Source organism: Tachysurus fulvidraco, chromosome 23, assembly GCF_022655615.1.
Source record: "Tachysurus fulvidraco isolate hzauxx_2018 chromosome 23, HZAU_PFXX_2.0, whole genome shotgun sequence".
NCBI classification, from domain to species: domain Eukaryota; kingdom Metazoa; phylum Chordata; class Actinopteri; order Siluriformes; family Bagridae; genus Tachysurus; species Tachysurus fulvidraco.
This window is the reverse complement of record NC_062540.1, coordinates 9,219,405-9,231,023: the sequence shown is the minus strand read 5'-3', so window position 1 is coordinate 9,231,023 and position 11,619 is coordinate 9,219,405. Positions and strand designations below refer to the sequence as shown.

At 36.6% G+C, this 11,619-nt stretch overlaps 1 protein-coding gene across 1 annotated transcript in view; it reads left to right on the top strand.

The window, feature by feature from the left end:
* Positions 1 to 1,170: 1,170 nt before the first annotated feature.
* The window catches only part of phactr3a (phosphatase and actin regulator 3a), a 30,584-nt gene continuing 20,135 nt past the window's right edge, over positions 1,171 to 11,619 (top strand). Inside the window, exon 1 of the mRNA XM_027144938.2 lies at positions 1,171 to 1,457. Within this exon, the coding sequence (XP_027000739.2) occupies positions 1,358 to 1,457 (100 nt within the window). The 5' untranslated portion in view covers positions 1,171 to 1,357. The remainder of the gene's footprint in view (positions 1,458 to 11,619) is intronic.

Below are 11,619 nucleotides of genomic sequence, written 5' to 3'. Positions count from 1 at the left end.
GTGTCTGTCCTACAAAGGGCCAAAGGAATATGAATAATTAAATAAGGAAAATACTATTTCATTTTATATTTTTTTTTTACATACAAATACATATGTACACAGTGCGGGCCAAAATACTGACTACTAGTAAAAATGAAAATAAATAAATAAATAAATAAATATTTACATTAATTATTATTATTATTATTATTATTATTATTATTATTATTATTATTATTATTATTATTATTATTGTTATTATTATTATTATTATTATTGTAATTATTATTATTACATGAAATTCAATTTTCAATATGAGATGGTTTGTGCAAAACCATATTATCAATTTAGCTCGAAACCATCAGCGTGTTTCTGAACACATACTTTAATAAAAGAGGAGGGAAATCTGACCTTTTGTACAATGTAGTTATGGTCAACATCCTAAAGAAATAATACAGTCTTGAATATTAAAATATTAAGATTATTTTACGTTTAATTTTTATGCTTTAAATATAAATAGTTTAAATGTTTTCTAATCTGTTAATTTATTTCTAACAAAATCCTAGATTACAGATCCTAAAGTATCAGATAGACAGACAGACAGACAGACAGACAGACAGATAGACAGACAAATAGATAGATAGATAGATAGATAGATAGATAGATAGATAGATAGATAGATAGATAGATAGATAGATAGATAGATAGATAGATAGAAATTTTGTAAAAGAAAATAAAAAAATTAATAAAAAAAAAAAAACACAGATTAAGCGCCTGGGGTTTAAAATCCGTGCCTCTCTGGAATAACATACATACAGTCAACGATTTGTATCACTATACTTTGAACACCATTTTATCATAGTCAGCTGTAACCCAAGCCTGTGCCTGTAGGCCTGTAGTGTCAGCCTGCAACCACTGGGATGATTTAGGGCTATTTCAATTGTGTACATACGTTCTATGCCATTTAAATAAAACGCCCCATTAATAAAGGCCCATAAAACAAAAACCAGAGTTGACGCTGTCCAGTGGGCTGAACAAAACTCCTACAACAATAACAGCTCATGCAAATCCCTGCACACTCTCTCTGTGTAATCTACAGGAGGGCATTCATTCATTAATTCTCTCTCTCTCTCTCTCTCTCTCTCTCTCTCTCTCTCTCTCTCTCTCTCTCTCTCTCTCTCTCTCTCTCTCTCTCCTTACACACACACGCACGCACGCACACACTCACACACACTGCCTGCGCTTCCAGTACAAGCATGCTCGCCGGATGCTTGGACCGAATCTCGTCGCCTTCACCTTCTCTATGAGCTGACCTTGACTGCCTCTTACAGTTCAACATATTTTTTATTTATAATCCCTGCGCTGTACCGCGTCCTCCATGGCTTCCTCGGACGACAAATGCATGCTGCACAGAGGCAGGTCTCAAAGTGACCCGAACATCCTCAGCGAGTCGGGCATCGATTCCACACACAGTGCAGGTGAGCCAATATGAATTATTATTGCCGTCGGATGCCATTAGCACGAGTGCTGAAAGAGAATCGCGTTTCAGTTTCTGCGCGCAATGGACTCTCTAACCGGCGTTAAAGAGGCATTTACTTAAGCGGTGCTGATGTTGCGAAACGGAGAGCGCGAGAACATTGAAAGAGGATAAATTAAATCACCAGGATGGTCTTCGAGCTCAGGCTTTGGAAAAAAAAAACACAAATCAATGCACATCTGATCATGCTCTGTAATAATATGATTGCTTTATGGATGTCACTCTCTTACTCCATGATGAAGCAGACAGAACGGGTTGTGTTGCTTTGTATTTTCACTCAAGACAGAGGCATATCCTTTGTCTTTCTATAGTGCCACAGCCTATCATCTATCCTCATATAAGATCAGGTTTGTTCAGTAAATACAGAATAATGGTTGTACAGTATATTAAGCCGTAGGAATGGCTGGGGATCTGATGCCTGATGCTATTTATCACTTGCCGACTGCGCATTGTTGCCTCTACAAGGATGAAGCATTGACAGGAATAAGTCAGTCAGTATGAGGATAAGGATAAGGATTGGTGGAAATTGGACTTCATACACTGGAAAGCACTTTTCTGACATACACGATGTCCAAATTGCACTATTCACATGGTTTCTTAACCTTCTGTCTGATGCGCAGTACATAGCCCATGCACAGTATTGCTTATACTCTAGCATAAAGACCCTTAATGAAGTTTTGTACAGTACACTTAAATACAGTGACTTGCTTTACCAACAGAATGGGTTATTCTAAGAAACTTGTAGCAAATCAATTGCCATATGTAAAGTTAAATTGGTACTATACTGAAATTTGCAAACTCAAATTCAATAAACTCATATACATGCATTCTTAAAAATAAGTCATGCCATCCATATTAACAATTTAATCCTGATTGTGACCTCAGTGCTAATGAAGCAAGGCCCTCTTGTTCTGGCACACTTGACACTCAGCAGGTGTCCAGCACAAAGGCACAATTGTAATGCACCCCAGTTTGTTAGTCTGTGTATGTAGGCATGCACAGACTCTTTTTCTTACTCTTTCTCTTTCTGTAGTCTTGATGAGTATGGCTTATTACACAGTGTGGCCAATAGAAGAATTGTGTCGGGGTACATTGCAGTTTCTGCTTGATTATGTTGTTCATATCTATGAAACTAGTGATACACCAGTGAGCAAAAATACCCGGTGAAAGTGACTTTGGTCAACAATCTGGCAAGCAGATCAGGTATTAATATCACCCCAAGTGGGAAGCAGCTTCATATATTTCATACATGACAGTATTCAAGGGGTGTGTGTGACTCATAGAGAACAGTTTAATCTGTGCTATTCTTGGGGAAATTATGATTAACAGCTCTGTCGAGAAGGCTACTCTCTATTTTATTAAAAATTATTAATTTTAATATGTATGGCGTATAGAAATTATAATTAATTGTAACTTCCAGAAAAAACACATATGCCAGAAGTGATTAGAAAGAAGCTGAGAGGAGATTAATAGAGTGAGTCTTCTGAGGTTTGATAATGACTCTTGGTTCTCATTGACTTATGATAGTATAAGGTAATGTGGTTAATGGATCAGTTTCTCCCTTGACCAAGTGATAATTAATTAAAAAGCTTAACTCCATGTTCCAATACTCTAGCATGCACTTTGGTTGTGCAAGAGACTTGCTGCAGAATTGGAGGAAAGTTTTCAGTGCTTGCTCTTATCCATACAATGAAGTTCTTTAAAGGCTGTTGTTCTTTCTCCTGTGGGAGCTCCTGGTTTACGTAAAAAAACAACAACACATGTACAGTATGTAGTATTTAATATTGAATCATACTGTTGGGCTAAACTTGTCTGTCATCATGTCACACATTAACCATGGCTCTTGATCTTGGGACTGCAGATAGTTTCTCTGCTCTTGAATAAGCACCAGCAATATTTTGAGCAGAAGTAAAACATTTATTTCAAGTTTGGTTCCTGAGGACCTCACAGTTATTATGTTCAGTCTGGATTCTCTCATTAAAGTGTCTTCAGTTCGGTTCACAGAGGACCTCCTGCTACATTCTTAAGCATGCTGCTTATATTAAAGGAAGCAGATTAGCCTATTTGCAGGAAAAGCTGGACTGAATGACAGTGACAACAGGTGAAAAATGTCAGAGAGCAAGGTGTCAGAATGAACAGCAGCGCATGTAGGAGGACTCTTGGGCTGCTGCCACCAAATGCTTTAAAATAGATCATTTTTGTTTCCTTCAGCTTTTACACAGATCTTATATATGAAATGTGACTGAACACAGTCCACATAGTATATGAGTGGAATTTATTTACAGCTCCTAATGAGTGATAACCTTTTTATTATTATGATACAGTCTGATACACAGAATACCAGGATGATTAGGACACTTAACAATTCACAAAGATAACACCATGTAACATCACTAATTAATACATAATTAAACATAAACTCTGTTTCCTTAGGCAATATTTATTTGGTGGTAATTATGCTGCTGAGATTTATTAAACCATGTATGGCAAAAGACAGTATTAAAACCCTGTTTAGTGCCTGTTAATTGAGGTTATCCTGAAATGCTGCTGTTTGTAGGTGTTTTAATTCCCACTCATTTGTCTTTTGGGACTGATTTTAATACAGATTTGTCACTGGGGCCTATGTCCCTGAGTGCTAGTCAGAAATGCATCCTAGCCACTTTTCTCCTAGAGGTGGGCTATGACTCATCACTTGCTTCTAAAACCATTTCAAGAGAGTGCTGGTTCACTAAAGCAAGGTGCTGTATATTGTGTGATATAATGTGCAGTTCAAAGCTTTGCATTTAGTCTGACCCTTAATCAGTCTGACCCTTTGCATTCAGTCTCACCCCAGAATTTATAACAGTTTATGATGGATGAATGAGAAATATAGCTTTTTCACTCAACCTGTTCATATATGATTTAATCATGAATCTTAGTATTTTCTATTTAACTCCTTAATTTTTTCAAGACTTATAAAATGACATTGTGGGATATTTCTATCAACCTGTTTTACAGCATAATGGCTTCAAAGTGAGCTGAGCTGTGAAAGATGAGATCATAGAATCACTAGGGTCAGCAGGTGTCGTGATGCAGCTTGTACCCTAATATAGCAGACACAATGCAATATTGATGGGAAAGTGACAAAAATATCTGCGTTCTTCAGAAGGTACTCTTTATCTGAACAGAGGTTGCTGCCATTCACTAATATAAGGAAATATCCGTGGCCTTTTGCAGTGAATACACCTGAAATGCAGCTAAGATTCCAATCAATGAATAGCTGGCAAAAACTATGCTGCGTATAGTCTATATAAAACAGATACGAAACTTTCAACATATAAAAAGAAGATGCAATATGTAAGACCTTAAATTGCTGTTTTATTATTCAGTTATTTTAACAGAAATTTATCCTATAAATATTTTGAATTATACAGTAATTACAGTAAGGAGAGTGAAGAATGTAAATCTGAACCCACCAAGTTTGTTTGTTTCATTGTGTTTATTGTGTTAATGATCTAGCATCTCCATCTATCTATCTAGCATCTTAATGATCTGACATTCCAAGTCAGAACTCCCACTCTTACTTTATTTAACAATGCACAAATTATTCAGTCACGTCTACTATACATGAGGAGTTCTTTCCTCATCCCCTGTAGTCCACTGACTTCTGTCTTTTTTCAGGTGTGAAGACAGAACAAAACAACAAGCTCAGCAGCTTCCCCGGAGATGTAGCAAGGAGCAGATTATGTGTTTGACAGTGTGTCTTTTTCTGCTGTGTGTGTGAGAGAGGATAGGAGGGATAGGAGGTCTTATGCAGCTAGATGTCATCGACTCTCTGATTCATGTTTCTGAGAATCAGAGATTTGTTCCTTGGCTGCAACTAAAACTCAGGCTATCCAGTCAAACCAATTTTAATGGACATCCCATATATATTTATTGTCTTAAGATAAAATTTTTTTGAAAGTCTTCAGTGTGCACAAATGTGTGTGTGTGTCTGTGTGCAGTTCTTTTGCAGTTTTTTTTCAAGTGACGTGAGTGTGTGTGTGTGTACAGTGTGTGTGTGTGTGTGTGTGTGTGTGTGTGTGTGTGTGTGTGTGTGTGTGTGTGTGTGTGTGTGTGTGTGTGTGTGCACGACGGGAAAGCTCCGAAAGATGCCATAGCCCACTAAGACCAGGAGTCAAAGCAAGCAAAAATGGCAGTGCTCTCTGGGTGGGAGGAATGACATTACTCCGGAGTGTTTAGGGCCTTGCTCAAGGACAGAAACGTGGCTGCTTGGCATTGCTGTCGCTTGAACCTCAAGCGACTTCTAATCAGTAACCCAGAGCCACCAATGCCCTTCCAATTCATCTCCAAGTATAGGCCTTTATTAGCCCATGTATGAGGAAATTGGCATTAAACATTTTCATGAGTCTTGGAGGAAGAACCTCCAGCACCCTCCCTGGCTGCTGTCATATTACAGGTGAGGACCAGCTAGTGAAAATCAACTGTCAAATTGCAATATTGTGAGAAATTGATGTAAAAAAAACAACATCAACAACAACCGAGATGTATAGAGAGAATACAGCATTCAGGATATAAATATCAGGCAATACACTACACAGAATCGTGATATAAATATAATCAGAGACTGTTGATTAGCTATTCATTTTAAAATCATCTGCTATTTATCTCAAAGTAGCTGCTAATATGATAATTTAAACCCATTGATCTTAGGTACACAGTAGCAAAAATAGCTGGCTGTATGTAAAGTATCTCATTATATCAAACCCAAGCAATACAGGTGAACATTTTTTTATATGAATATTTTTCCCTGCTTGATGTTTGGGTCTGTTTAACAGGCTTCATGTGCTTTGAACCAAAGTTAATTTTAGCACTACACTTGCAAATGTCAACTTGATCTCACAATATGGAGCTTCTGTATGTCTGAGCAGGTCATGCCTTGGAGAATTTGTTTTGGCATTTTGCACTATGCATTGGGATCTAGGCTTTGAAATATTTAATCAATTAACTGTTATTAAAAGCACTAAGCAGCTTGATATCCAACAGCCTGCTGGGAGAAACCTATGATTCATCAGTTTATGCAATTTGTTAAAACACAGTACACTCAGTGGTGCAATTTGAGATTCAGAGGACTCACCATGCTTGCAACAAAAATATGATTCATTCCATGTAAACTATGAGATAGTCCTGCTTATAACTAGAAGTGTGTTTCTAAAAATGTGCAATATGAAACCCTTAGTGTCTCCTTTCACAATGACTACAGTGACTACAACACCTTATTCGATTTGGCGTAGTATCAATAAACATCCACAATAAGTTTTGTTGGGCAATTACTTCAAAGATGGTCATGAACCAAGAGTCACACTGACATAGCCCTTCTTGGGGCAAGATGGTTTCTACTAATTGAAAAAGAGAAACAGTCATTTAATAATCAGGTTTTTCTGTTTAAAAGTAGCATTGAGGTATAACACTTCTTTTTATAGTTCAACATGCAGGCCAGAATAGAGGGGGGAAAACACTCTTAAATGTCTTATGAAGTCTTCATAGAGAGTCGGTCATGGCTGATCAGTGATCAGTGGTGACCTTCAATAGATGCACTGCACCCAGTTACAACAGTGCTAATAATGTCTGTAGGTGAGGGATGGGATAATGCTTTTTTCTAATAGCATAGAATGTTCTGGAAGTGCCATTGTCTATTCAAAGGCTGATTCATAACAGTTCATAGTTGTCGACATTAGCCGGGCTCTGCTGGGTGGTAATGATTCAGTAGATGCTGAAGTCACCCACTGAGGCATTGTATGTGTTAAACTGTAAGAGCATCACTGTGACGCAGCCTAAAGAGAATAGGATAGAGCTTGAGCTTGGGAGAGACAAGAGAGAGAGAGAGAGAGAGAGAGAGAGAGAGAGAGAGAGAGAGAGAGAGAGAGAGAGAGAGAGAGAGAGAGAGAGAGACAGAGAGAGAGACAGAGACAGAGAGAGAGAAGGGGGTGGGGGGGTAAAGGAATAAAGAGGGGGAAGGGAGGCAGAAAGGAACAATGAGGAGAGACAGTCTGGTGGAAATTACTTTTAAGTTGCTCTTAAGCAGCATGTATAGAATCACTGAGCAAATATAAGAATGTTTAGTGTAAACAGTAAAGACATTCTGAATATGCTACAGTTTAACTGTGTTGTATTTGACATGCTCAGTAGGTAAACTGGTTGAAACTACACTATGGGTTCATGCCGCATCATGCTGTATCAGTACACTGTAAAAGATACTTTGCAAATTGTAATTGCTGATATTTCCTATGTGTGTTTATAAAAGGCTAAGATTTGCTTTATTTATTTTTTCAGTGAATGAAGCACTGACAGCAATTCTTATGGCCTGCTCATTCATTCAAACACCTACACAGACACAGATTTCAAGTACAACCCACTCAAAAGCATTCTAGTATTTCTGCTTCTCTTGTGGTAGCATTCAGATTGGATAGTGTGAGCAGAAAAAGCTCATTCTGTACATCAGTGGTTTCAGGACCATAGAGTGTACCTCAGCAACAGATTACAAATATTCACAGACACACACACATGTTTTCTGAAAATTTTGTACACTCTTAGTTGTTCATTCTGGAGGCATTCTGTAAGGTTCAGTGCAGATAAATTATTTTGCTTAATTTATTTGCATTATTAGGTTGTATTGACATACAGTTTATTGTAGCAACGTGCCGCTTAGCTTTAACAGGCTTCACTGTTAAAACATGATGGGCTCTTATATTGTAGTTGCTTTGTGTTTTTATATCCCTTTTTCCCTAGTGACCATAAATAGATAATGAGTTATAATGCATTGACTTTACTTTGGCTTTAAACCTATTGTATTAACTCTTCTTATCCTTAATTTACTTTTGTAAACCTATGCAAAAGATCATTTACCTAAAATAAACCTCTAGCCACACTCAAGTCAACTCAACAAATAAGATGTTACAGCGTATGTGTATATAGGATAATTCAATTGAGGGGAAATGACATCAGAATATTTTTATCACTACTAAGTAAGGACAAAAAGAGCTAAGGAGAAAAATAATGCTTGTGACTTAATAATAGTGACTTATAAGACCACCAGAGCATGTGCCTGTATACTAGATCCCTGTGGCTACCACATGTCTAGGTGAAATTTACCTACACCTGGATTTAATGGATTCAAACGCAGTTTTACTCTCCACACATTTCATGTTACCACACAATAGTGGTATCTACTTTATTTTGATAAGAGTTTATTTCAATGAATAATTGCTATGAGAGATTTCTTTCAGCTTTCATATACTATAGATTTTCAGTGGGTGAGGTGTTTACATGCACATGAATAGTATTTGGTGGCATTGACTTTTAGATGCATTATTTAAATGTTTGGGATAGCCTTCAACAAGCTTCTCATACTACTTATAATTTTTTGCCAATTCCTCCTTACACAAGTAGTCTAAATCAGTCAGATTTATGGGCCTCCCGAAATGCTTTTCAGTTCATTCTACAAATTTCCTATAAAAATCACTTCAGGGCTTTGTGATGGCCATGCCAGTATTTCATTTTTATTGTTTTTAAGCCACTTTGTTAACCCAGTCTTGACTTTAGGAACTTTGAACGACCGAGTTTATCTTTCTGGCTGATTCCTTGAAGAGCTGATTCAGTATTTCCCAAATAACCCCCTTCATGATGTCACTTAGTGCACTAGTCCTCTTTCTAGAAAATGTCCAGACAACATGATGATGGACGCTTAAGGTAGGTTTATAAAATCAGAAGCTTACAAAAGTCATTAAATCAATTTCTGGAATTTTCCGTACTGTAATAAATCAGTCACCATGATGTATGTAAACCTGTGACCCACTGAAATCCTGATATTATGAATTTAACCTGAAATAGATCCGTGTCTAATGAATTGTTTATAAAATGAACTCTGATGTAAACAACATACATGTAGTAGAGGTAATTGACTTGCCAAAAGAACTGGAGGGTAACATAAAATGTGTGTGGGAAAAAATGTGATTGATTATCTTAAGCCTGAGTGTATGTACAATTGTGGCTTATAGTGTAAAGTACATAAAAATAAATTCCTTTGTGCATTTAGAAAGTAAAAATCTTATGAACCATTTATATAGGACCTTTTTATCAGCTGACAATGTTCATTAGAGTGAATAACTGACAACAGGTTTGAGTGTTTAGATATTATTATTTGCTATTATTATTATTATTATTATTATTATTATTATTATTATTATTATTATTATTATTATTATTTGTGCTACACGTTGTATTATGTAGCATAATTATATTATTGTATCGTAAAAACATTCCAGACTTAATCTTGTTTCATCATTGATGTTCTGTTAGTTTAAAATAATTCAAGTGTAAGTACAGTATCATTAGAGAAACATTTTATGATTTGATCCACTTGGAGATTTAATATGGATACTATACCAGAGGCAGTTTTCGATGGACAGATGGCTCGACAGTTGTTGAGCTTGAGGGTAAATGACCAGAAGTAGTTTTCAGCCTTCTTTACAAAAAACAAAACAAAAAAACTAGGAATCTCATATCTTGAATGCTACAGTTGGAGGTAGAAATAGCTTGTGAATATGAAAAGTATTTGTCAAATAATGCAAAACTTAATAAGGTGTCAAAATGTATACACGTAATAGAAAATTACATAACATAGCTGTTGCTAGCTTCCATGATGTATTGAAATATAAGACATTCGTGGCAGTGTGGGATTTACCAAGTTAAAAGCTTTTAGTTTGTCACATGAAAGTAATAGTGGAGGCTGGAGATACATTTGTAGTGGGTTCTTTGGCATGTATTCAATATTAAAAGCACATTCTATTGTGTTATTAGATATTCATAGCTTGAGGTTTTGATGCTCTCAAACCTGTTGACTGGGTCCGAACTAATGGAAGTACATTTGCGTTGATCCATCATGTATCCCAATCAGCCATAACATTAAAACCACTGACAGGTAAAGTGAATAACATTATCACATTACAATGGCACTTAGCAGGAAAAATTGGCGAGCATAAGGATCTAAGCGACTTTGACAAGGCTGTTTTGTTGCATGCTTCTTTTATGATGCTTTTTCCAGGCTTGTTTATTTAGATGTTCAGTTGTAATTTGGGGCTTTGTTTTTATCTGTTCTGGTAATTGACTTTTCCAGTCTTTCTTCTTTTATTTTGTTGGCAGTGTGTTCTGATGTTACGTGACAAAGTTCTGACAAATAAGATTGGATGCATTTTTCTATAAATTGGCAGACAGAATATTTCTGTTGAGTTCTGTATTCATTCTGCTCCTACCATCATAAGCTACATCATCAATAAAGATTAGTGAGTCTGTTCCAGAAGCTGCCATGTAAGCCCAGGCTATGATACTACAGTACCTCCACCCTGCATGACAGCTGAGTTCATATGTTTTGGATCATGAGAAGATGCTTGCTTTCTCCATACTTTGTCCTTTCCATTACTTTGGTAGAGATTAATCTCGGTTCCAGACATTTTGTGGCTCATCACTGTATTTCTTTGCAAATTCCAATCTATTCTGATTTTTACCTCTGATGAGTGGTTTGTATTTTGAGGTATGGCCTCAATATTTATGCTGTTGAAGTTCTTTGAATGGTTGATAGTTATACCTTCACCCTTGGAGCTTGTTGATGATGTCGATGATGTTGTTGTTGATGAACAGTCACTGACTGTTGTTTTGTGGTTTTCATCAGAGCTCTGTTTCTTTCATCAACTGTTGTTTTCCTTGGCCAATCTGTTCAGTTACTGGTTATTAAAGGTAGGGTCTCCGATGTTTAAAATCCAATGTTGACATATAAAATCACCAAAATAAACACGCCCCTAACCCAATTGGGTCCCACCCCTGTATTGATAGCTCTGCCCACACATACATACGTAACCCAGGCAACTAATGGAAAGAAATGTGTCTTTATCATAGCTGAAGGGAAGAACAATATGATTGCAGATAAACAAACAAGCAAAAATGACACACAAGTATAATCATGCAAAGGACGGCATTTGTTAGTTCTGTGAAACAAAACCAACGCTACTCACCTATCGAGAAGGAAAAAAGCCCCTCAGCGTCTTAAGTAAAGTTGACTGAATATTCAC